The sequence below is a fragment of the Salmo salar genome, chromosome ssa06 (assembly GCF_905237065.1).
Source record: "Salmo salar chromosome ssa06, Ssal_v3.1, whole genome shotgun sequence".
Lineage (NCBI taxonomy): Eukaryota > Metazoa > Chordata > Actinopteri > Salmoniformes > Salmonidae > Salmo > Salmo salar.
Genome location: NC_059447.1, coordinates 19,505,227 through 19,533,049, shown reverse-complemented (window position 1 = coordinate 19,533,049; position 27,823 = coordinate 19,505,227). Strand labels below are relative to the sequence as shown.

The 27,823-nt window shown below is 39.6% G+C and overlaps 2 protein-coding genes across 3 annotated transcripts in view; one reads left to right on the top strand and one right to left on the bottom strand.

Moving 5' to 3' along the window:
- LOC106606526 (uncharacterized protein DDB_G0271670-like) overlaps positions 1-27,823 on the top strand; it is a 90,811-nt gene that overhangs the window by 50,475 nt on the left and 12,513 nt on the right. The window lies entirely within an intron of this gene.
- Positions 421-27,640, bottom strand: LOC123743397 (nuclear GTPase SLIP-GC). Of its 2 annotated transcripts, XM_045719894.1 has the most exons (16): positions 27,513-27,607; positions 24,250-24,331; positions 23,914-24,029; positions 23,281-23,370; positions 23,036-23,127; positions 22,853-22,937; positions 22,250-22,298; positions 18,622-18,708; positions 16,876-16,969; positions 16,564-16,780; positions 5,521-5,745; positions 5,115-5,315; positions 3,077-3,337; positions 2,577-2,670; positions 540-661; positions 421-439 (listed from the first exon to the last, which is right to left on the bottom strand). In XM_045719894.1, the coding sequence occupies exons 2-13, from the start codon at positions 24,320-24,322 to the stop codon at positions 3,083-3,085; spliced, it is 1,584 nt and encodes a 527-aa protein (XP_045575850.1). In that variant the 5' UTR covers positions 24,323-24,331; positions 27,513-27,607; the 3' UTR covers positions 421-439; positions 540-661; positions 2,577-2,670; positions 3,077-3,082. The 2 variants fall into 2 exon arrangements, with proteins under 2 accessions (XP_045575850.1, XP_045575849.1); XM_045719893.1 differs by lacking the exon at positions 421-439 and having other exon boundaries at positions 541-661; positions 27,513-27,640.

The following is a 27,823-nucleotide window of genomic DNA, read 5'->3' as shown; positions in this document are numbered from 1 at the left end:
ATTGATGAGGAAAATATATTTATTTATTTAATACATTTTCTAAAATGTGGAAAAAGGGAAGGGGTCTGATTACTTTCTGAATGCACTGTACTTCAGTCTGAATCTATCTCACGCCAATGTGAGTTACAAAAAGTAATCAAATCTCTATGGGGCCCTGTTTGAGTGTTTTGATTTTCAGCTTCCCTGGCGCTACCACAAAATGGCTAATATGGATATAGGGTGTCAATGGAAAAGTCCTATTTTTAAAACTTTTTTTACAGCTTACTGGTTCTATCACTTTGTTCATTAATTTCTCGTATGATTCTTCAGACTGTCGAACTCCTTCTGAGAGGCATCGATCAAAAGTCTCATAAGCCTCATCCATAATTTGACCAATGGACTTGATCTCATCCTTTAGCCTCTGTTCCAGAACCTGGCACACCTCTTCTTTGCTGTCTGTCTGAAATCCAAACTCAACATAATCTATATAATACACTGATTCACATATAAGGAGTATGTTAGCTGAGAGAAATACTTTTGTTCTGCTGTAAGTACAATACCATGTCGCTGCTTTTGGCTCCTTGTATCAGAGAGAGGATCCCATAGGCTCCAGAAACATAATCTGAAATCTTTGTGCGACGATCATTGAGATTTCTGAGAAATTCCTGAAGTTTGGGTATTTCTGCAACATCAATTAAAAACAAGAGATGTATTTCTACCTTTGGTTGGTGTCTGTGTTCTTTGATGCTATTATTGATCCTGGATTCAATTCTTGATCATTTAATTTTCCTATTTCTGTTTCAGTTTGATTAACTGAATTATTGATTAAGGCCATAAGTCTACGGTAGTTATGCATGCAGATCTCAAGATAGGAATCAGTACTTAGTATGAGGCAAAAGAACAAGATATTCTTTGCCTAGAAGATGAGTCTCCTTACAATAAAGTGAAATGTTTCAGAGGACATGAGGATAGCTTAGCATGCTGTATGTATACACACTACCTACGATATTTGATAGAAAACAACAACCTGCATTATTGACTATCATATTGTCCAGGTTACATTTGGAGTTGTTGTTGACTGGGACGTATTGCAATTTAACATATACTACAGGTCATATTCAAATAGGTATTCTGCTTGGGTGAAGTTTGTTGCTATGTAAAGCAGTTGGCATTACAATACACACAAATAATCTAAAAGAAAGCATAGGCATATCAATACAGGACACAAGTAGATGTAATCTGTGTCATGCTCTGACCTAGGAGAGCTGTGTTTTCTAGGTCAGGGTGTGATAGGTGGGTGGGCATTCTATGTTTTTTTTTCTATGTTTTGGCCGGGTATGGTTTCCAATCAGAGGCAGGTGTCTATCGTTGTCTCTGATTGGAAGCCATACTTAGGCAGGCTGTTTTTCCGTTGTTGTTTGTGGGTAGTTGCTTTCTGTTTAGTTTGTTAGTATACCTGACAGAACTGTTTGGCTGTCATTTGTTTTTCTTTCTTAAGTGTTTTCATTAAAAGTAAAAGATGACCACTCAACACGCTGCGCCTTGGTCTCTTCAATACGAAGCCTGTGACAATCTGTCTCTGCAGGCTTAGAAAAACGTTTTACAAAATGGTTCTTTGTGGAGGGATAGGGGTCTACCAAGAACCGTTTGAGCTTAATAACCCTTTTTGGAAGACAAGGTTTCTTTGTAAGGCAGGTGGTTCTACCTTGAACCTTTAACATCCTAAGAACAGTTTTTAGAAGAAAGGGTTCTTAGATGATTCTCTGGAAGAAAAAATGATTCTTTGGAAGGCAAGAAGGGTTCTACATAGAACCATATATAATACTTCCCAGTATGCTCTATTGCAGGGAGATTTTCAGAATTGTTTGTTTTACAGTAATATCTGTTTTTCTTCGCAGGTACATTGATTGGTTGATACATTTTATGCTACACAAAGATAAATAACATACTGTTTTCTAAACGTATCCAATCTGTTGGATGTATTGCGCCCATTACTGAGATGGGTGTTCCAGTTTAGATGATTGAGATGGTTTAGTATTCAATCTTCCCTACCCTGGCAGTCATTCTGAATGCAGGTTGCAGGTGACAATTCCACTTGTTGGATATCCTAACTCTGGCTGGATTCCAACTTTGCAAGCCAGCATAATGTGATTTGCAGGCCTGATGTGGCCTGTAAACCAGGATATTCCTAACACCACTGTGTTTGGGTATAACTAGGCCCTCAAAGAAAGACTTTGTGATATATGGAATGTATTGTCATAAATAATAACATTTTAAAGGCTAATAAGGCAGGTGGAACCGTTCATAGAGGGTTCTAGCAAGAACCCTCCAAAGATAAAAAGGGTTCTCAGTAGAACCTTTCATAGACAGTTCTAGGCAAAACCCTTCATAGAGGGTTCTAGGTAGAACCATATACAGGGGTTCTTTGAAGTACTCTACATAGAGGGTTCTAGACAGAACCCTCTGCAAACAGTTCCCAAGCACCGAAAATAGTTGCCCTGTGGGGACAAACCGAAGAAAACTATACGGTTCTACATAGCACCATTTTTCTAAGAGTGTATGTCATAGAATAAAAAAAACACGTTCAGTTATCGTACCTGTCTCTTCTTGTTGCAAATGCTTTTCCTTTTGGTATTCCTTGGAACTCACAGTAAACACCTGAAGGAAACCCTTTCCCCCACTGAAGTGTTTCTGAAATGGTTTTATGAGACAATGACAGCCAATTAAATTAAGTCCGCACACTGACATTTTGCAAGGTCTAAAAATGAATATTCATTGTGCTCATGCTGAGCTCAAGGAGATGTGCTTCAACTAATTTAAAGTAATCAAATATATTTTGAAGATTTTGAAGAATATGACTGATAAAAACCAGATTAGAATAACTGTCTTAACTTATTGTAAATAAAAATACGTACCTATTACTCAATTGTTTGTTTTGTATATTAGACAACGAAAATGTCTGATCAAAAGCTTTACGGTACAATGTAATCTTGCTTTCATTTAATTCCATGAAATGACTCAATCTTAACCACTACAACATACAGTATGAGCATGTTGACAAGTCACAGAATGCTCCTTTATGTCAGACATAACTTACCTTAATTTATTTTTGTTTGTTGAATTTATCCCTCACTTGCCTCTTGGTTGTTTCATTTCTGCGCAAAATACAGGTGTGTGCATCAGCCTTTTGATTTTCCTCAATGTCGTCTGTCTTGGTGCAGATGAAACTGATGCTTCGACATTCTCCACCAGGTCCAAAGAGGCTAACGGTGCTGTCTAAAATCTCCCATGATTCCTTTTCTGAAGTTGCTCGTGCAATGTCGCTTACAATCCACACAGCAGAGCAGTTTCCAACAAACTGAAGAAGTGTAACATTAACTTAAAACATTCCAACAGTAAAGGTACAATATACAGAATATATTATTCATAGCATACATAGCTTTTATAGGCCTACATACATAGCCGTGGGAAGTAGGAGTGCTAAGGGTGCTGCAGCATCCCTGAAAAATCAACAAAAAAAACGCAATAATTTTTTATTTTCTTACACTCAAATAGTGCACTGGGCCTTTACTAGTATTAGTGGACCTATATAGACATCTGTAACACTGGGCCTTTACTAGTATTAGTGGACCTATATAGACATCTGTGGTGCACTGGGCCTTTACTAGTATTAGTGGACCTATATAGACATCTGTGGTGCACTGGGCCTTTACTAGTATTAGTGGACCTATATAGACATCTGTAACACTGGGCCTTTACTAGTATTAGTGGACCTATATAGACATCTGTAACACTGGGCCTTTACTAGTATTAGTGGACCTATATAGACATCTGTAACACTGGGCCTTTACTAGTATTAGTGGACCTATATAGACATCTGTGGTGCACTGGGCCTTTACTAGTATTAGTGGACCTATATAGACATCTGTAACACTGGGCCTTTACTAGTATTAGTGGACCTATATAGACATCTGTAGTGCAGGCAAAACTATGTTTTGGTTAGTTGTTTAATTCATGTTTAATTAATAACAGTATCTTATGGGATTATAGATGGAATTGTAAGAGTTACTGCCTGTCATATTCTCTGCTATTGTCATTTTAATGGATTCCAGAATCAACAAAACCCTTTCCTCAAATATTTACATCAAAATGTGCAAAGTTATGGGCAAAGACACAAAGCATCCACATAAAAAAAGTTACCTTTTTTTCAACTAACATGTAAAACAGCCACTTGGTGTGCAGTATTAATTTACCATCCTTACAAACCACTTAATGTAAATGTACATTACTGTATTGTACATAGGCTGGTCATCTAGGTTTTTAACTGTAGACTTTCCATCACCATGAAGAAAAAGACATCAAGAGGTTTGTGATGATGTGATGTGTTGATGTTGCTCAGTTGGTAGAGCATGGTGCTTGCAATGCTAGGGTTGTGGATTCGATTCCCAAAGGGGACAAGTATGAAAATGTATGCACTCACTACTGAAAGTTGCTCTGTATAAGAGTGTCTACTAAAATGTGTAAGAAATGAATAGAACATTTCAGTTTTCACTTAGAAATAAGTTGCATTTGCAAAGTATTTCAAGAAAAATTATTCACCAAGGTAGTGCACTGGGCCTTTTACTAGTCCTGCGTTAGGGACCGATATAGACGTCTGTAACACTGGGCCTTTACTAGTCCTGTATTAGGGAACGATATAGACGTCTGTAATACTGGGCCTTTACTAGTCCTGCGTTAGGGAACGATATAGATGTCTGTAACACTGGACCTTTACTGGTCCTGTATTAGGGAACGATGTAACACTGGGCCTTTACTAGTCCTGTATTAGGGACCGATATAGACGTCTGTAACACTGGGCCTTTACTAGTCCTGCATTAGGGAACGATATAGACGTCTTCAGTGCCGGCGATTTCTTTTCTTCTGCATCCCAAACTACTTTCCGCAGCTATGATAATATAATATGTATTTATTAATCAATTATACATAAATATAAATAAAATAAAATACATATATATAGCCAGCCATTTGGACCTGTACCTATGATTTTGATCTATCACCAACCAAATTAGAAGTTGGATGTATGCAATTGTAATTAGAACATAGGATCATCATCAATAAGAATTGTAAATAATTACCAATTTCCACATCTCATCTCTGCTCTTGTTGCAGTCTCCATTGCCTGGAAGGTCAACCAGCACAACATGCTCCAGCAGGTCTTTGGAGTTTGGCACATTGATGGTAATACACTTCACAAGCGGCCAATACTGTCTTTTAAATGTATCACTCTGTGTGTCACTCCGTGTGTAACAAGTTATCTTTTCAGAGAGTTCTTCAGCCTGCAATTGTAATAAAGCATCATTACATGCAATGACGAAAAAAATAGGTGTTTTTCTTAAAATAACACATTGACAAAGATCAAAGAACCTAAAAGATTTGTAATCAGACCTGGTTGCCGACCTAAAATGTTTTTCTAACAAAAAACATTTCTCACCAAAGCACACAATCTTCACAGAAGTGAACTAGCATGACACTGTCACTTACTGTGTCACATAGAAATATTTTCTTGACTGATAAACGAAACTCTGGAATTTCTCTGAAGTGCTTCCTGTCCATTAGTTCTTCTAAGGTTGCCCCACATCCATCTTTTCCATACAAAGCTGATATCTTTTCATCATCGTCATCGTCATCATCCCTTTCATGTTCTTCATCATTTCCATCCTCAAAAGATCTGTCACTGAAGATGGACCATAGCTCATCTTTCCATTCCTAATAAAAATGTAAAACCATAACAAATGTGTAATACATACTGTATCTCTGAGTGTTAAGAAACCACCTAGCCAGCCTACTTCTAACGCTACAGTAGCAATGCAATGTCTAGGGGTCCTAGGCCATATGGAATTGTTGTTAGATGTTCAAACCATAGGTAATTTAGCTATTTGATGTTGAATTTTAGGACACCTATAGGTATATACAGTTAAAGTTGGAAGTTTCCGTACACTTAGGTAGGAGTCATTAAAACTTGTTTTTCAACCACTCCACAAATTTCTTGTTAACAAACTATAGTTTTGGCAAGTCGGTTAGGACATCTACTTTGTGCATGACACAAGTAATTTTTCCAATAATTGTTTACAGACAGATTATTTCACTTATAATTCACTGTATCACAATTCCAGTGGGTCAGAAGTTTACATAGACTAAGTTGACTGTGCCATTAAACAGCTTGGAAAATTCCCAAAAATTATGTCATGGCTTTAGAAGCTTCTGATTGGCTAATTGACATAATTTCAGTCAATTGGAGGTGTACCTGTGGATGTATTTCAAGGCATACCTTCAAACTCAGTGCCTCTTTGCTTGACATCATGGGAAAATCAAAATAAATCTGCCAAGACTTCAGAAAAAAATTGTAGACCTCCACAAGTCTGGTTCGTCCTTGGGAACAATTTCCAAACGCCTGAAGGTACCACGTTCATCTATACAGACAATAGTACGCAAGTATAAGTACTATGGGACCACGCAGCTGTCGTACCGCTCAGGAAGGAGATGAACGTACTCTGGTGCGAAAAGTGCAAATCAATCCCAGAACAACAGCAAAGGACCTTGTCTAAGATGCTGGAGGAAACAGGTATAAAAGTATCTATCTCCACAGTAAAACAAGTCCTATATCGACATAACCTGAAAGTCCGCTCAGCTAGGAAGAAGCCAGTGCTCCAAAACCGGCATAAAAAAAGCCAGACTACAGTTTGCAGCTGCATATGGGGACAAAGATCATTCTTTTTGGAGAAATGTCCTCTTGTCTGATGAAACAAAAATAGAACTGTTTAGCCATAATGACCATCGTTATGTTTGTAGGAAAAAGGGGGAGGCTTGCAAACCGAAGAACTCCATCCCAACCGTGAAGCACAGGGGTGGCAGCATCATGTTGTGGGGGTGCTTTGCTGCAGGAGGGTCTGGTGCAGTTCGCAAAATAGATGGCATCATGAGGAAAGAAAATTGCGTGGTTATATTGAAACAACATCTCAAGACATCAGTCAGGAAGTTAAAGCTTGGTCGCAAATGGGACTTCCAAATGGACAATGACCTCAAGTATACTTCCAAAGTTGTGGCAAAATGGCTTAAGGACAACAAAGTCAAGGTATTGGAGTGGCCATCACAAAGCCCTGACCTCAATCCTATTGAAAATGTGTGGGCTGAACTGAAAAAGCGTGTGCGAGCAAGGAGGCCTACAAACCTGACTCAGTTACACCAGCTCTGTCAGGAGATATGGGCCAAAATTCATCCAACTTATTGTGGGAAGCTTGTGGAATGCTACCCAAAATGTTTGACCCAAGTTAAACAATTTAACAGCAATGCTACCAAATACTAATTGAGTGTATGCAAACTTCTGACCCACTGGGAATGTGATGAAAGAAATAAAAGCTGAAATAAATCATTCACTCTACTATTATTCTGACATTTCACATTTTTAAAACGTGTGGTGATCCTAACTGACCTAAGACAGGGATTTTTTACTAGGATAAAATGTCAGGAATTGTGAAAAACTGAGTTTAAATGTATTTGGCTAAGGTGTATGTAAACTTCCGACTTCAAATCTCTATATATAAGGAAAGTCAAAAGTTTTAGAAAACCTACTCATTCAAGGGTTTTTCTTTATTTTTACTATTTTCTACATTGTACAATAATAGTGAAGACATCAAAACTATGAAATAACACCAAAAAAGTGTTAAACAAATCTAAATATATTTTATATTTGAGATTCTTCAAATAGCCATCCTTTGCCTTGATGACAGCTTTGCACACTCTTGGTATTGTCTCAACCAGCTTAATCTGGAATGAGTTTCCAACAGACTTGAAGGAGTTCCCACATATGCTGTTGACTGCTTTTCCTTAACTCTGCGGTCTGACTCATCGCAAACCATCTCAATTTGGTTGAGGTCGGGGGATTGTGGAGGCCAGGTCATCTGATGCAGCACTCCGTCACTCTTCTTCTTGGTAAAATAGCCCTTACACTGCCTGGAGATGTGTTGGGTCATTGCCCTGTTGAAAAACAAATGATAGTCCCACTAAGCCCACACCAGATGGGATGGCATATCGTTGCAGAATGCTGTGGTAGCCATGCTGCTTAAGTATGCCTTGAATTCTAAATACATCACAGACAGTGTCACCAGCAACACCCCCCACACCATAACACCTCCTCCTCCATGCTTTACGGTGGGAAATAGACATGCGGAGATCATCCTTTCACCCACATCGCGTCTCACAAAGACCAAAAAAGTCAAATTTGGAATCCAGACCAAAGGACAAATTTCCACCGGTCTAATGTCCATTGCTTGTGTTTCTTGGCCCAAGCAAGTTATTATTGGTGTCCTTTTTTTGTGGTTTCTTTGCAGCAATTCAGCCATGAAGGCCTGATTCACAGTCTCCTCTGAACAGTTGATGTTGAGATGTGTCTGTTACTTGAACTCTATGAAGCATTTACTTGGGCTGCAATTTCTGAGGCTGGTAACTCTAATGAACGTATCCTCTGCAGCAGAGGTAACTCTGGGTCTTCCTCATGAGAGCCAGTTTCCTCATAGCGCTTGATGGTTTTTGCAACTGCACTTGAAGAATCTTTAAAAGTCCTTAAAAAAATCCGTATTGACTGACCTTCATGTCTTAAAGTAATGATGGACTGTCGTTTCTCTTTGCTTATTTGAGCTGTTCTTGCCATAATATGGACTTAGTCTTTACCAAATGGGGCTATCTTCTGTATACCTCCCTATAACTTGTCACAACACAACTGATTGGCTCAAACGCATAGGGTCTAGTTTCCTGAATTTCCTCCTGACTGACGTGCCCAAAGTAAACTGCCTGTTACTCAGGCCCAGAAGCCAGGATATGCATATAATTGGTAGCATTGGATAGAAAACACTTTGAAGTTTCTAAAAATGTTAAAATAATGTCTGAGACTATAACAGAATTTATATATATTTTTAAGGTCCTAGGCTCTTATAATGGAAACCTATTGTTCCAATGTAAATCCGTCTCCCAGATTGCAATTCCTATGGCTTCCAGTAGATGTCAAGAGTCATTATTCAAGGTTTCAGGCTTGTTTCTTCAAAAACGAGCAAGAAGTTTGAGTTTTTGTGAAGAGACCACCGGTACAATATCAGTCTTTCAGCGCGCGAGGAGGAGGGTGCGTGCTACTAATTTTACTTCCTATTGAACATACTACTTTCCGTATGAAATATTATAGTTTATTTACATTTTAGAGTACCTGAAGATTAGTGGTAGCTTTTTGGATTCCTTTGTCTGCATGTTGAACGAGTGGATTACTGAAATCGATGGCACCAACTAAACTGACTTTTTTGGGTATAAAGAAGGATTTTATCTAACAAATGACCATTCATGTTGTAGCTGGGACCCTTGGGATTGCAAACAGAGGAAGATCTTCAAAAGTATGTGATTTATTTGTGATTTTGTGAAGCCTGTGCTGGTTAAAAAATATGTTGATGTGGGGCGCCATCCTCAGACAATCGCATGCCATGCTTTCGTTGTAAAGTCTACTGTAAATCGAACAACGCAGTTAGATTCATAGGAATCTAAGCTTTTAAATGATATAAGATACTTGTATGTTCATGAATGTTTAATATTACGATTATTTATTTGAATTGAGCGCCCTCCAATTTCACAGGATGTTGTCGACAGGTGTCCCGCTAGCGGGACGCCTATCCCTAAGAAGTTTTTTTAAGAAGGTAAGAAATTCCACATGATTCACTTTTAAGATGGCACACCTGTTAATTGAAATGCATTTCAGCTGACTACCTCATGAAGCTGGTTGAGAGAATGTGAAGAGTGTGCAAAGCTGTCATCAAGGCAAAGGGTAGCTACTTTGTAGAATCTCAAATATATTTAGATTTGTTTAATTACTACATGACTCCATATGTGTTATTTCATAGTTTGGATGTCTTCACTATTATTCTACAATGTAGAAAATACAAACAATAAAGAAAAATCCTTGAATGAATAGGTGTTCTAAAACTTTTATGTGTATATATATATATATTTGCCACAAAACTTACTTCCATACATTTTTGAAACTGGTACCGGGTTACCTTCAGACAAGTCTTGTAAAGCTTGTGGGTGTCGCTATATATGTCGTATGTGTTCATAATAGTCTCAGCTTTCGATGGTGGGTTCATATTAATTTGTAGCTTAAACCATTTAGACTCTACAGACAGAAGTTGGCACATTTGCTGTACTGACTTCAGATGACTTCAGATGAGTCCCGTGAATCTTGTGGTGGTCATAGAGCAAACCAGAAAACACCCCCGAGATTTTAGCATAAACGCTACAAGTCTTATTTTCGGAATGTCTTCTGGTCTGAAAAACATTGCTGTAGCTCTGCCACCTTCCACCAAAGATGCGGAAGGCCGACATCGGCGGATGCGGTGGATTGAGACGCAGCCCATGCACAAAACCAGATATCTTTAGCTTAAACAGGCAGATGTTGATGGGGCTTTTAATATGCTAATTGACTCATGGGCATGCCAATCTACGAGCCTGGCACAGCACCTGGACCCGGTTGCTTCTGCCCCTAGGGATGAGGTGTGGAAGTAAAAGTGTAGTGTCTATCTGTGACCTGCTACTAATCTATCTACAGTATCTATTGTTTAACACCTGGAACACACTCAATTGAGTATCCAAAACACATATAAGAAACTGTACTCTGACCCAATTTACACCTTGCATTATCCCTATCCAAACAGCTGTGATAGGATTACATTCTGAACTCTGGCCTTGCTTTTACTTACAATTACACCTGGTATTAAAATGCTTGCAAGTTGGCCAGATTGTGTCTGCACTGTGTTTTGATCTCACTTTTCCCTTGAATTTAAGACATCTTCATGACTGTATGGCAGAGCAAACCATCGGGTATGCCCTTAAATATTTTGATGTGCAACCTGGAATAAGAATTTAAGAGGACCAATGCTTCTACAAGGAACCCCCTCCCCACAAATATGTGCCGTGATGTGCAATGATGTTAGGGTACATTCAAATCAAATCAAATCAAATTTATTTTTATATAGCCCTTCGTACATCAGCTGATATTCTCAAAGTGCTGTACAGAAACCCAGCCTAAAACCCCAAACAGCAAGCAAAGCATGTGAAAGAAGCACGGTGGCTAGGAAAAACTCCCTAGGAAAAACTCCCTAGAAAGGCCAAAAACCTAGGAAGAAACCTAGAGAGGAACCAGGCTATGAGGGGTGGCCAGTCCTCTTCTGGCTGTGCAGGGTGGATATTAAAACAGAACATGGTCAAAATGTTAAAATGTTAAAATGTTCATAAATGACCAGCATGGTCAAATAATAATAATCATAGTAGTTGTCGAGGGTGCAACAAGCACGTCCGGTGAACAGGTCAGGGTTCCATAGCCGCAGGCAGAACAGTTGAAACTGGAGCAGCAGCACGGCCAGGTGGACTGGGGACAGCAAGGAGTCATCATACCAGGTAGTCCTGAGGCATGGTCCTAGGGCTCAGGTCCTCCGAGAGAAAGACAGAAAGAGAGAAAGAGAGAATTAGAGAGAGCATATTTAAATACACACAGGACACCGGATAAGACAAGAGAAATACTCCAGATGTAACAGACTGACCCTAGCCCCCGACACATAAACTACTGCAGCATAAATACTGGAGGCTGAGACAGGAGGGATCAGAAGACACTGTGGCCCCATCCGATGATACCCCGGACAGGGCCAAACAGGCAGGATATAACCCCACCCACTTTGCCAAAGCACAGCCCCCCACACCACTAGAGGGATGTCTCCAACCACCAACTTACCGTCCTAAGACAAGGCCGAGTATAGCCCACAACGATCTCCGCCATGGCACAACCCAAGGGGGGGGGGCGCCAACCCAGACAGGAAGACCACGTCAGTGACTCAACCCACTCAAGTGACGCACCCCTCCCATGGACGGCATGGAAGAACACCAGTAGGCCAGTGACTCAGCCTCTGTAAAAGGGTTAGAGGCAGAGAATCCCAGTGGAAAGAGGGGAACCGGCAAGGCAGAGACAGCAAGGGCGGTTCGTTGCTCCAGCCTTTCCGTTCACCTTCACACTCCTGGGCCAGACTATACTTAATCATAGGACCTACTGAAGAGATAAGTCTTCAGTAAAGACTTAAAGGTTGAGACTGAGTCTGCGTCTCTCACATTGGTAGGCAGACCATTCCATAAAAATGGAGCTCTATAGGAGAAAGCCCTACCTCCAGCCGTTTGCTTAGAAATTCTAGGGACAATTAGGAGGCCTGCGTCTTGTGACCGTAGCGTACGTGTAGGTATGTACGGCAGGACCAAATCGGAAAGATAGGTAGGAGCAAGCCCATGTAATGCTTTGTAGGTTAGCAGTAAAACCTTGAAATCAGCCCTTGCCTTAACAGGAAGCCAGTGTAGGGAGGCTAACACTGGAGTAATATGATCAAATTTTTTGGTTCTAGTCAGGATTCTAGCAGCCGTATTTAGCACTAACTGAAGTTTATTTAGTGCTTTATCCGGGTAGCCGGAAAGTAGAGCATTGCAGTAGTCCAGCCTAGAAGTAACAAAAGCATGGATTAATTTTTCTGCGTCATTTTTGGACAGAAAATTTCTGATTTTTGCAATGTTACGTAGATGGAAAAAAGCTGTCCTTGAAACAGTCTTGATATGTTCTTCAAAAGAGAGATCAGGGTCCAGAGTAACGCCGAGGTCCTTCACAGTTTTATTTGAGACGACTGTACAACCATCCAGATTAATTGTCAGATTCAACAGAAGATCTCTTTGTTTCTTGGGACCTAGAACAAGCATCTCTGTTTTGTCCGAGTTTAAAAGTAGAAAGTTTGCAGCCATCCACTTCTTTATGTCTGAAACACAGGCTTCTAGCGAGGGCAATTTTGGGGCTTCACCATGTTTCATTGAAATGTACAGCTGTGTGTCGTCTGCATAGCAGTGAAATTTAACATTATGTTTTCGAATGACATCCCCAAGAGGTAAAATATATAGTGAAAACAATAGTGGTCCTAAAACGGAACCTTGAGGAACACCGAAATTTACAATTGATTTGTCAGAGGACAAACCATTCACAGAGACAAACTGATATCTTTCCGACAGATAAGATCTAAACCAGGCCAGAACTTGTCCATGTAGACCAATTTGGGTTTCCAATCTCTCCAAAAGAATGTGGTGATCGATGGTATCAAAAGCGGCACTAAGATCTAGGAGCACGAGGACAGATGCAGAGCCTCGGTCTGACGTCATTAAAAGGTCATTTACCACCTTCACAAGTGCAGTCTCAGTGCTATGATGGGGTCTAAAACCAGACTGAAGCGTTTCGTATACATTGTTTGTCTTCAGGAAGGCAGTCAGTTGCTGTGCAACAGCTTTTTCTAAAATTTTGGAGAGGAATGGAAGATTCGATATAGGCCGATAGTTTTTTATAATTTCTGGATCAAGATTCGGCTTTTTCAAGAGAGGCTTTATTACTGCCACTTTTAGTGAGCTTGGTACACATCCGGTGGATAGAGAGCCGTTTATTATGTTCAACATAGGAGGGCCAAGCACAGGAAGCAGCTCTTTCAGTAGTTTAGTTGGAATAGGGTCCAGTATGCAGCTTGAGGGTTTGGAGGCCATGATTATTTTCATCATTGCGTCAAGAGATATAGTACTAAAACACTTTAGTATCTCCCTTGATCCTAGGTCCTGGCAGAGTTGTGCAGACTCAGGACAATGGAGCTTTGGAGGAATACCCAGATTTAAAGAGGAGTCTGTAATTTGCTTTCTAATGATCATGATCTTTTCCTCAAAGAAGTTCATAAATTTATTACTGCTGAAGTGAAAGCCATCCTCCATTTGCGAAGGCTGCTTTTAGTTAGCTTTGCGACAGTATCAAAAAGAAATTTCGGATTGTTCTTATTTTCCTCAATTAAGTTGGAAAAATAGGATGATCGAGCAGCAGTAAGGGCTCTTCGATACTGCACGGTACTGTCTTTCCAAGCTAGTCGGAAGACTTCCAGTTTGGTGTGGCGCCATTTCCGTTCCAATTTTCTGGAAGCTTGCTTCAGAGCTCGTGTATTTTCTGTATACCAGGGAGCTAGTTTCTTATGACAGATGTTTTTAGTTTTTAGGGGTGCAACTGCATCTAGGGTATTGCGCAAGGTTAAATTGAGTTCCTCGGTTAGGTGGTTAACTGATTTTTGTCCTCTGACGTCCTTGGGTAGGCAGAGGCAGTCTGGAAGGGCATCAAGGAATCTTTGGGTTGTCTGAGAATTTATAGCACGACTTTTAATGCTCCTTGGTTGGGGTCTGAGCAGATTATTTGTTGCAATTGCAAACGTAATAAAATGGTGGTCCGATAGTCCAGGATTATGAGGAAAAACATTTAGATCCACAACATTTATTCCATGGGACAAAACTAGGTCCAGAGTATGACTGTGGCAGTGAGTAGGTCCAGAGACATGTTGGACAAAACCCACTGAGTCGATGATGGCTCCGAAAGCCTTTTGGAGTGGGTCTGTGGACTTTTCCATGTGAATGTTAAAGTCACCAAAAATTAGAATATTATCTGCTATGACTACAAGATCCGATAGGAATTCAGGGAACTCAGTGAGGAACACTGCATATGGCCCAGGAGGCCTATAAACAGTAGCTATAAAAAGTGAGTGAGTAGGCTGCATAGATTTCATGACTAGAAGCTCAAAAGACGAAAACGTCATTGTTGTTTTTTTTTGTAAATTGAAATTTGCTATCGTAAATGTTAGCAACACCTCCGCCTTTGCCGGATGCACGGGGGTATGGTCACTAATGTAACCTGGGGGTGAGGCCTCATTTAACACAGTAAATTCATCAGGCTTAAGCCATGTTTCAGTCAGGCCAATCACATCAAGATTATTATCAGTGATTAGTTCATTGACTATAACTGCCTTGGAAGTGAGGGATCTAACATTAAGTAACCCAATTTTGAGATGTGAGGTATCACAATCTCTTTCAATAATGGCAGGAATGGAGGAGGTCTTTATACTAGTGAGATTGCTAAAGCGAACACCGCCATTTTTAATTTTGCCCAACCTAGATCGAGGCACAGACACGGTCTCAATGGGGGAAGCTGAGCTGACTACACTGACTGTGCTAGTGGCAGACTCCACTAAGCTGGCAGGCTGGCTAACAGCCTGCTGCCTGGCCTGCACCCTATTTCATTGTGGAGCTAGAGGAGTTAGAGCCCTGTCTATGTTCGTAGATAAGATGAGAGCACCCCTCCAGCTAGGATGGAGTCCGTCACTCCTCAACAGGCCAGGCTTGGTCCTGTTTGTGGGTGAGTCCCAGAAAGAGGGCCAATTATCTACAAATTCTATCTTTTGGGAGGGGCAGAAAACAGTTTTCAACCAGCGATTGAGTTGTGAGACTCTGCTGTAGAGCTCATCACTCCCCCTAACTGGGAGGGGGCCAGAGACAATTAATCGATGCCGACACATCTTTCTAGCTGATTTACACGCTGAAGCTATGTTGCGCTTGGTGACCTCTGACTGTTTCATCCTAACATCGTTGGTGCCGACGTGGATAACAATATCTCTATACTCTCTACACTCGCCAGTTTTAGCTTTAGCCAGCACCGTCTTTAGATTAGCCTTAACGTCGGTAGCCCTGCCCCCTGGTAAACAGTGTATGATCGCTGGATGATTAGTTTTAAGTCTAATACTGCGGGTAATGGAGTCGCCAATGACTAGGGTTTTCAATTTGTCAGAGCTAATGGTGGGAGCCGTCGGCGTCTCAGACCCCACAACGGGAGGAGTAGAGACCAGAGAAGTCTCGGCCTCCGACTCCGACTCGCTTAATGGGGAGAACCGGTTGAAAGTTTCTGTCGGCTGAATAAGCGACACCGGTTGAGCATTCCTACAGCGTTTCCCTCCAGAAGCCATGAGAAAGATGTCCGGCTGCGGGGACCGTGCGAGGGGGTTTATACTAACGTTACTATCTGTACTTACTGGTGGCACAGACGCTGTTTCATCCTTTCCTACACTGAAATTACCCTTGCCTAACGATCGCGTCTGAAGCTGGGCTTGCAGCACAGCTATCCTTGCCGTAAGGCGATCGTTCTCCTGTATATTATAAATACAACGACTGCAATTAGAAGGCATCATGTTAATGTTACTTAGCTTCGGCTGTTTGAAGTCCTGACGAACCATGTCCAGATAAAACCTCCGGGGATGAATGAAAAAAGTTGAGTGAGGAAAAAAGTTGAGTGAGGGAAAAAGTAAAAATATACGGTAATGAAAAAGTAAAAAACCGTCAGGTATCAAAGTAAGATCGGCAACAAAAACGCACAGCAGCGTAAACAAGTCTGCAAGTTGTGACCGGAAACAGGAAGTGTGATAAAGGTTTGTATTGTTGTTTCTTATATTGTTGCTTCTTTTAATGCAAGGTATATATTGGGTCAATGACAGACCTCGATTCAGATCTTAGTTTTAGTTACCTTGATATTTTTCAAAGAAGACTTTCATTAATTGTACTATTCCTCATGACACCACTTTAAAAACACTGTGAGATTAGGATATAAACAGATGAAACAGATGCTATTACCTCCTCTGTCATGAACTCAATCTCTGCGATGTACTTCGAGTCTGTCATATTGGCCTCCACCTGAATCATGACCGAGGTGCATGCCCCTTGGTTTCCAGAGGGCAGCAATTTTGGCTCACCCAAGATGGTGTTAATCAAGACGCTCTTACCAGCTCCAGTCTTCCCAAAAACACCCACTATCTCTTTTCTGTCTTTCTCCAGCTTTTGCATTTTACCTCTGTTAGAAATGAAAAACGAAAACAATTAAAGCAATTTCGTGGCCTGTATGCGTTTCTCTCCATGTGTTTTCTCACCACATTTAAAAATGCATACCTGAGGAAGTCAATTAATTTTGTAGAAGGCAGATCATCAAGTTTACTTTTGACATGTTGCATGATCTTCTTCACCTCTGTCTTGGTTTCAGTTTCTGTCAGAGTTAAACACAGGTCACCAACCAGCTATAACCTTGTTGTGTCAACATGTTTATAAAGGTGGAAAACGTGTTACAGGGAAATAATGAGAGGAATGCACAGTGGCATTCAGATCTGCTATATCATAAACTGAGATAAAATGTTGCTGTGTGCTGATGTTTTTATATTATGTGTTGAGTTAAAGGAGTACTCCACTCAAACAACCATACATGTACTACTGTTAGAGGGATGGCTACAAGAGCAGAGCACTGGACTCTATAACACCACTTTTGAGTTCTGAAAACATCTGAAATTTTACAGTCAACTGTAATTGTAGCTTCCCTAACTGTGCAAAGTGTAAACAGTGAACAGTGAACTGTCAGTCATGTACATTTGTAGGATTCTCAATTAGTAATGTCAATAACAAATTATCTTAAATGGTTTCGATATTATCTTTAAAAAGTTTGTAGCCCTTTACACTTGTACCATGTGTTGAGTTAAAGGAGTACCCCACTGGGTTGAAAATGTCAGATTTGGACACTGATAAGTGCCTAAGTTGTATATCAGTGGCTGTACAGTAACATGCTATACATGACATCAGAGCTCAGGGTTTCCACTTCAAGGCTCTGTAAGGGTTTTGACTGACAGCCATTCTGAACTTGAGCACCAAGCGGGGCAACAAGTTGCCCCCATCCCTCCCGCTAATTGGGCAACTTTTACCAAAATAAATGTTTGAGTAAGAGAAATGTTGAAAATTAAGAGGACATGTTTTTTGAAAGATGAGATGTTGAGGATGATAATATATGCCGCTTTGATGTCATACAAGCAAGCCAAACACCATCAAGTCTAAATAAATGTCACTCGAAAACAGCTTAAAGAAATGCAAATGCAGCTACTGTTGTTATTCTTTTTGACGTTTGACGTGACTGTATGTTAGCAGTAGTCATACAACGGGTTGTTCTAATCCTGATTGGTTAAAAGCGCATTCCAGCCGACTCCGTCTCGGGCCTAACAACACCCGTAAACTTAACTAGGCAAGTCAGTTAAGAACAAATTCTAATTTACAATGACGGCCTACCCAGGACAACACTGGGCCAATTGTGCACCGCCCTATGGTACTCCCAAATATGGCCGAATGTGATGCAGCCTGGATTTGAACCAGGGACTACAGGGACACTTCTTACACTGAGATTCAGTGCCTTAGACCGCAGCACCACTCGGGAGCCCAACATATCCTCCAAACACCGGCTTCTCTGGCATTATCACTTAAGGAGACACCAGTTAGTCCTCTCACTGAAACCCTTTTAATGTTTTTTGTCTTATGTTGCACCTACCCCAGATTATTCTTATCATGTTACTAAATTTATCTAGATTGTATTTAATATTTCATTATCAACAAATGCAGCAAATAGTAAAGTAAATGTAAAATGCACATAATATCAATCAGTGTAATTTTTGGATTCAGGTGTACTGTGATGTTATCACCTTTAGTCTAATACTTTTCCCATAATCTCCAAACTGTTCCCTTTTAATTGCTACTATGGTTACGCATATGCTTTCCATATTTCTTCTGGAAGTACATTTAAATGAAGCCCTATCCATATAGGTCAATTCCCACAACTGTAAAGGGTTAAAATGATTGTGGTCCATATAAACAACATCCACATACCAAACGGTTCAATTATTCCGACAGTGGCACCACGTTGACGTTTCTTTGTTTTTTTGTTTGCATAGATCTCATCAGATTTCCTTTTGCCTGGAAACATTTGGAAACATCTTTTATTAATTAATACACAAATCATCCAGCAGCAGTAACAGATCTTCCAATCTCGTTATAGCCAATACTGTTAAGCAAATGAGTTGCATCAGTTGGTGAAAAAGCATTTCAGATTGTCTACTTACTGCATGCTTATGATAAACGGTACAAAGGGGTACTTGCAACTCAAGAGTAAAGTACATCATAATTCAATAATATGACTTATGATTTACTAAGTGATATATATATATATATATATATATATATATATATATACACTGCGTGCACAATTATTAGGCAAGTGAGTATTCTGATCTAATCATTATTTCTATTCACATTTTCGAACTCCAAACCATATAAACTTGAATGCTTATTGGATTTAATCATTTTCAGGTGATATGTATTTGTGTAATGAGGGAGGGTGTGGCGAAAGTGAATAACACCTTATATCAAGGTGTGCATAATTATTAGGCAGCCTCATTACCTCAGGTAAAAAGGGCCAAAAAAGAGATTTAACTGACACTGAAAAGCCAAAAATGTAAAATGCCTTTCAGACGGATGCGACACTCTTTAAATAGCTAAACTATTGAGGCGTGACCACCGGACAATCAAACGTTTTGTTGCGAATAGTCAACTGGGGCGCAAAAAACGCATGGGGAAGAAAAGGCGCAAATTAACTGCAAAAGACTTGAGAAGAATTAAACGTCAAACTACCAGGAACCCATTATCCTCCAGTGCCACCGTATTCCATAACTGCAACCTACCTGGATTGTTCAAACGTACAAGGTGTCAAGTGCTCAGACATGGCCAAGGTCAAGAAGACTGAAACAAGACCACCACTGAATAAGATTCACAAGTTGAAGCATCAAGATTGGGCAAAGAAATACCTGAAGACAGATTTTTCAAAGGTTTTATGGACAGATGAAATGAAAGTGACTCTTGATGGACCAAATGGATGGGCCCGTGGCTGGATCAGTAATGGACACAGGGCACCACTTTGAGTCAGGTGCCAGCAAGGTGAAGGAGGGGTACTGGTATGGGCTGCTATCATTGAGGATGAGGTAGTTGGACATTTTCGGGTTGAAGATGGACTGAAACTCAACTCCCAAACCTACTGCCAGTTTCTGGAAGATTCTTTCGTCAAACAGTGGTACAGGCAGAAGTCCTCAGCATTCTAGAAAGCCATGATCTTTATGCAGGACAATGCTCCATCACATGCATCCAAGTACTCCACTGCTTGGCTAGCCAGCAAGGGCCTCAAAGATGCCTGAATAACGACCTGGCCCCCTTCCTCACCTGACTTAAATCCTATTGAGAACTTGTGGGCCCTTCTCAAACGTGAGATTTACAGTGAGGGAAGACAATAGACCTCTTTGAACAGCATTTGGGAGGCTGTGGTTGCTGCTTCAGCGAAAATTGATCGTGAACAGATCAAGAAACTGACAGACTCCATGGATGGAAGGCTCATGGCAGTTATTGAAAATAAGGGTGGCTACAGTGGGGGAAAAACGTATTTGACCCCCTGCTGATTTTGTACGTTTGCCCACTTACAAAGAAATGATCAGTCTTTAATGTTAATAGTAGGTTTATTTGAACAGTGAGAGACAGAATAACAACAACAAAAATCCAGAAAAACGCATGTCAGAAATGTTATAAAATGATTTGCATTTTAATGAGGGAAATAAGTATTTGACCCCTCTGCAAAACATGACTTAGTACTTGGTGGCAAAACCCTTGTTGGCAATCACAGAGGTCAGACGTTTCTTGTAGTTGGCCACCAGGTTTGCACACATCTCAGGAGGGATTTTGTCCCACTCCTCTTTGCAGATCTTCTCCAAGTCATTAAGTTTTCGAGGCTGACGTTTGGCAACTCGAACCTTCAGCTCCCTCCACAGATTTTCTATGGGATTAAGGTCTGGAGACTGGCTCGGCCACTACAGGACCTTAATGTGCTTCTTCTTGAGCCACCCCTTTGTTGCCTTGGCCGTGTGTTTTGGGTCATTGTCAGGCTGGAATACCCATCCACGACCCATTTTCAATGCCCTGGCTGAGGGAAGGAGGTTCTCACCCAAGATTTGACAGTACATGGCCCCATCCATTGTCCCTTTGATGCGGTGAAGTTGTCCTGTCCCCTTAGCAGAAAAACACCCCCAAAGCATAATGTTTCCACCTCCATGTTTGACGGTGGAGATGGTGTTCTTGGGGTCATAGGCAGCATTCCTCCTCCTCCAAATACGGCAAGTTGAGTTGATGTCAAAGAGCTCCATTTTGGTCTCATCTGACCACAACACTTTCACCAGTTGTCCTCTGAGTCATTCAGATGTTCATTGGCAAACTTCAGACGGGAATGTATATGTATTCTTGAGCAGGGGGACCTTGTGGGCACTGCAGGATTTCAGTCCTTCACAGCGTAGTGTGTTACCAATTATTTTCTTGGTGACTATGGTCCCAGCTGCCTTGAGATCATTGACAAGATCCTCACGTGTAGTTCTGGGCTGATTCCTTACCGTTCTCATGATCATTGCAACTCCACGAGGTGAGATCTTGCATGGAGCCCCAGGCCGAGGGAGATTGACAGTTCTTTTGTGTTTCTTCCATTTGCAAATCATCGCACCAAATGTTGTCACCTTCTCACCAAGCTGCTTGGCGATGGTCTTGTAGCCCATTCCAGCCTTGTGTAGGTCTACAATCTTGTCCCTGACATCCTTGGAGAGCTCTTTGGTCTTGGCCATGGTGGAGAGTTTGGAATCTGATTGATTGATTGCTTCTGTGGACAGGTGTCTTTTTTACAGGTAACAAGCTGCAGTTAGGAGCACTCCCTTTAAGAGTATGCTCCTAATCTCAGCTCGTTACCTGTATAAAAGACACCTGGGAGCCAGAAATCTTTCTGATTGAGAGGGGGTCAAATACGTATTTCCTTCATTAAAATGCAAATCAATTTATAACATTTTTGACATACATTTTTCTGGATATTTTTGTTGTTATTCTGTCTCTCACTGTTCAAATAAACCTACCATTAAAATTATAGACTGATCCTTTCTTTGTCAGTGGGAAAATGTACAAAATCAGCAGGGGATCAAAACTTTTTCCCCCCACTGTATATTGGTCACTGAATATTTTTGAAAGGCCAAACATTTTATGTAATTGTCATTTTGTGTTACTTATCTGTTACACTTACTCTAAAAATTGCGAATCAACAAGTGAGTTGAGAGAAATTATTTTTGTAATTTAGTTGCCTATTAATTCTGCACACTAATAGTTGCCTAATAATTCTGCACACTAAAATATTTCCCTGAGAAAGACAAAACTCACTTTTCCTTTGTTAAACATTCAGGTTTGAGCTTCAATAACATTCTGGATTGACTGAGAGCATTGTGTTTGTTCAACAATAAAATTAATCCCGAGGAATACAATTTGCCTAACAATTGTGCACGCAGTGTATATAGTATCACTTCAGATGTTTTGCATTGTCATCTTGTAAAAGTAGTATTTTTGTGTTGTTTTTCTGTACTTGTAAATCTGAAACATCTATGCTTTTTACCTGGGATATTCACTTGAAGAGGGAGTATCTTACTGGTTGAGGGTTTACTCTGAAGAAACACATAGATGATCAACAGGTTATTAAAGGACTCATTCCACAAAACTGATCACAATTGCTTTAGTTTGAGACCCATTTTCTTGAATAATTTTGGTCTCTTCCTGAATGTTGTTTTCACAGATAACCTTTAACTGATGTTGTTTATAGATTAGATTACAATAGATGTTTGCTATGTTGTATAGTGTTGCGAGGTAGCCTAGCGGTTTTAAAGAGTGTTGGGCCAGTAACCAAAAGGTTGCTGGTTTGAATCCCCAAGCCGACTAGCTGAAATAGCACTTGTCCTTGAGCGAGGACTGTAACCCTAATTGCTCATGTAAGTTGTTCTGCATAAGAGTGTCTGCCAAATGACTGAAATGTAAAGCGCTTGATAAATGCATTTGATTGTTATTATCTTAGTCCCTCTGGAGTGCACTGATATCCTAAGCTTAATGTATGATAGTCCATCTCTGTTAAATGGCATGAAACGTCCCAAGAAGTGATGTCTTGGAATCACCACGGAGCACTGACTTAGTGACCACATATAAATGAGATCTAGATTTTACCCACCTGGTCGTACACTGTTTCTCCCACTTCAGAGGTGTTCTTTGTGGGCACACTTCCTCCAAGTGTACCTAAGAGTTTATCCAATGACCTGGCGGCAGAGTCACAACAATTGTCATTTTGTCCACGCCAACGGGGCAATATACAGTATGTAGTCAGTGATGAATAAAGGAAAGATGTGTTTCTTACCTTTTAGTCTCTGAGCGTTTAGGAGGTTGATTTCTGAGGGGTTTAATTATGTTTTTTTGACGAGACTCTTGATTGACCATCTCACCAGTAATCTGGAGACAGAAACCGTGTTGAGTTATAGAGTGACAGATATAAAGGTCTGTATACTGATCTAAAAAAATAAATATACATTTGGTTTTGTTAATTATTGTACTTTAGGGCTAAGGTTTCATGTAAATGGTTATAGAGGAGGGTAAAGATGGTACATTTCCTGAGGAACTCTTGGAGGCCTTAATGGAGGCTGATAAAGACGTGGCCTCTTGAATGTTCATATCATCATTGTGTTGCTGCCGTTTCTGCAGTTAAAACACATTAGATGACGCTCAGTTAGGGTGACCACAATCCGGGACAGTCCCGCATCATGGCCGGCATTTTATTTTTTAAATTACAACACCACTAATTTACATCAAAGCTCGATTTGTTACGTATTTCAGTCAGGCATTCCAACCTGCAATGCAGGACATTTAAAACGTGTAATGCATTTGAGGTTTAAAAAGGCTTCTGAAGTTTGTAATTTCCACTGTGAAATTTCACATTTGATTTTCCCTTTCGAAAATGTAACCCCAACAAAAATGGCCATTAATTATAAATCACATAATAATTCACATTTCTTGTTGCGACAGGATTATTTTCCTGCTGTTGCAACTTGACGCAAATTAAGATCCTACATGTGTAACACAAAATGTAACACAAAATGTCCTGTGATATGCTACGACATTTGTAAGCTGAAAAATATATGCCAGTACAGTGGACATGTTGGAGTACAATGTCACAGCTGAGAACTAAATGAAAACTGTTTATTCTGCACTACTGATGCAGTACTGTAAATTGTAAAGTACCTTCAGAAATTTGTTGTGTTTTTTTCTAAATCTACACCTTGGTCCTGCTTTTGGGATCAACTTCATGAGATCAGTCTCCTCAAGGGAGAGGAAACCTTCTTCATCAATTTCTTCATCTGAAAATCAGGAAACATACATTTTAGGCATATTAATATCAGACAATAAGAATGACTGTATCAAATAAACATACATGTTTACAATTGAGGTGATATCTTTACTTTCATTTATAATAATACAATGTACAATACATAATTTTAATAAAATCAGTTAATCAATAATTGTATTATTACACAATGTATTATGCAATGTATTATAATACATCACAAATATATTCACCTTCAAACCTCTGAATTAAGTCACTGTGGTTCCACTCAGTTAATTTTTCTCTGACAAAATCAAATGATGCCATGAGACGTCACTATGAAAGGAGAGAAAAATAGTACAGTTTACATATTTGTGGTAGGCGATATAACATTAACTTTATTCCTATAGGTGCAAGTGCAACTATAAAGAAAACCATTCTGATTTATTAAAACAACAAAAGCACATGCCATTCAGTATTTAAGCTTCATTTTCAAGAGAAAATCAAGTGCTCATGTTCTTGTGAATCCCAACCATTTTGTTATTGTAGGATGTTCGCAATAATTTTTCACATCAAATTTCAAAGAGTAGTAAGACACACAGAGACATTTATTCTCACATGAGTAACCTGTTTATCTGAATGCAAATTTATCAGTGTTTTTACACCAATAGATTTGCAATCTAGACTTGCATTCTAATCTTGCATTCTACTTTTTATTTTCTTAAAAAAAGAATCATGATTCTACTACTTATCTTCTCATATTATTGAACATGCAGGATTATTTGACATGACATCACATCACATGAAGGATAATATGTCTTATACTGTTAGAATATGAGAGAGAGAGAGAGAGAGAGAGAGAGAGACATTAGATCTTAACTTGATCAGTCTTGTTGCAGATTATTTTCCTGATGCACCATGTATAAAACTCCCTCCACGGAGTTGCCGAGTGTCTGTGGTCTTTCACTCCTCCCTTGTACTTGATTGATGAATTAAGGTCACTGATTAGTCAGGAACTCCCCTCACCTGGTTATCTAGGTCTTAATTGAAAGGAAAACCAGCAGACACTAGGCCCTCCATGGAATGTTTCACCCCTGCCCTAACCCTTTTCCTAACCTTAACCTACTCCTCCTAACCTGCTAAGAAAAGTATATTTTTTACAAAAGCAGATTTACACTGCATCCTCCATCTCTTCCAAACCGTTTCTTTCAAGGGCATTTTCTTTTCTTCGCCAAATAAAAATAAAATCCTGGCCCATTCATTTGTAAAATTCTGAACTTCCCCTTTAAGAAAACAATAAAAGAAGATTGGATGATCCTCTAAATCAGCAATCGATATATGGATGTGTATGGACAATGTTTTTTCATACTCCTTAGACTTTCAGACATTCAACAGTAGGCTATGTGTCACAGGTCTCAGAAAAATGACATTTAGTTGTACATTTTTTTTGTAAGGGGGACCTGGCAAGAGGTCAGCAGGAAGTAGTCAGTGTGTTGTTTCAATTATGAGGCCTCTTTTTGTAGTGTGATGATTGGACAGTTTTGTGCGGTCATATTGTAATACTGCGGTGATTAGTCAAATTTGCAAGCCTTCGCATAATACGTTTTACAGTTTAGAAATGAAAGCAATTTATGTATCTATTCCGTCTATTTGAAGAAGTCATAAGTATTTGGGCAAATTCACTGTTATGAAACCAATTAACTAGCAGGCTAACATTGTTGCTCTCGCTAAGTCTAGGGGTATTGGGCCAACCTACAGAGGGCACAATACATCACATATCTCTGCCCAGAAGGTCTCAACTAGAGACACACAAGAAACACCTCCCTCACTCGGGAGAATCATTTCCTGGAAACCACTATCTATGTGTTCTCAGAAAAAAATGTTTTCCACTGTTCAGAGAAATGAGTCATTGAAGTTGTAAAGTTTGTGTCCTATCCTAAATGCTGATATTACCAGGTTCTGACCACTAGATGGCTCTGTTTCTGCATAGTAGGGGCTTTTATTTCTTTAAGAATCCCCCCTTGATGTTAAAGGGATAGTTCAACAAAATTACAAATGTACATATTGGTTTCCTTACCCTGAAAGCAGTTTATGGAAAAGGTATGGCAGCAACCCATGCTTTGGTTTTGCTTACCTGGCCAATGTTTCAAATGCTATGTTTTTAGTATTTGTGTCACAAATCCAATACAATTCAATGGTACCTATATTAGCATTTTCGCTAATATATCAATCAATTATTTGATACTATAGGTACCATTGAATGCCACAAAAGCTACCAAGCTAACATATGAAATTGTTTTAAGGGGAACTTATTTTTGTTGATTCCTCACCCTGAAAGTATGGGCCTGGAAAAAACATTAATTTAGCAATTGTGCAATTAAAAAAATGTAATCTCCAAATCACCTGAAATCCACTGAAATCAAATGATATCAACTTAATATTTGGTTTGACGTTACTTAAAGGTGATTTGGCCATTAGAAATATATATATATTGTATGTTTCACCAACGCACCAGAGCAGTGGAGATGTATTTCTATAGTAGAACAGCTTTGTAATATCTGTAAAACATTCATGACTTTTCCATATCTCATTTGCAATAACTTTAGCATTGAATTATCACTTAACAAGATATTAATCAATTTTATCCAAGTTAAACCCTAATTCAAGCTAACCTAATTCTTGCCGCCACTTTGAAACAAAAAAATATGTTTATAGTCACATTACATAAAGTGTGCGTTCGTAAATTCACAATGGCCATCTACTGGTTTGAGTGCCAGAGCGCAGAGTAATTGAAGAATTTACGAACGCCCTAAACGTCGTTGTTATGACAGGTATAGGTAAACATCTGCTATAAAACTGATTAAAATGTTTGCCAGTAACACAGTTACAGTCATGAACCCTCTTGATAACATGAAAACACCCTAGCAGCTCTACAAGGGTGCGTAAAATGTTCAGTGCGGTGTTCTCTTATTTGTGTCTATAAGTACTTACTCCAACACTCAGAGAGCAAAATGCTCTGAATTTACAAACAGACAATCTGACATCGCTTTAAATTTACAAACGTCCAGAGCGCACTCCGACACTCTAGAGTGAATTTACGAATGCGCCCAAAGTTGCAAATCTCTTACATTACTTAATTTTGCTTATCTAATTTGCAGGAATTTTTGCATTTAATTATCACCTTATAAGATGTGAATCAAAATCTGAATCAATTTAGCCCAAGCTTAACCCTATTCAAAGATCATTTAATTCAAGTTGCTACTTATATAAAACAAAATTATATTTTTATACACACATTACATAAAGTTGCATATCTCTTCAAAATGACTGATTTGTTTCCTTACTGAAAGCAGTCCTGAGTTATTTCAGGCATTTCTAAGCAAATTCTTTCAAAAACCTTTTGCATGAGGAAATTTAAATTATTACATGTCTTTCCTTTAAATGAGGCCACACTGATCAACTGAGAATTGACAGTGAAATGTGTGAAATGTTTAAACAAAAATATGCTGATACTTACCACATAAAGGCAATTTTCAGCAAATATATATTCTGTGCTACTGACACGGCTCTCTACAGCAAGAAAACACGCTGAACAACAAGAGTATGTGGTGTTGAAAGGAGTACAGCAGTATGGGTATACTATAGGTGTGGCTGTTCTTTGTCATGTTGTGACGCAGATTAACGTTCATTGGCATGAGTTGTGCCCTGGAGGCATAACTGAGGGGTTTCTGCTAGAAGGGCCAACTGCAAAGTCAAAATTGGCAATAATTGTAAAAATTCATGAAAACGAAAATGAGCTTTTTGGTCTTAATTTAAGGTTATGGTTAA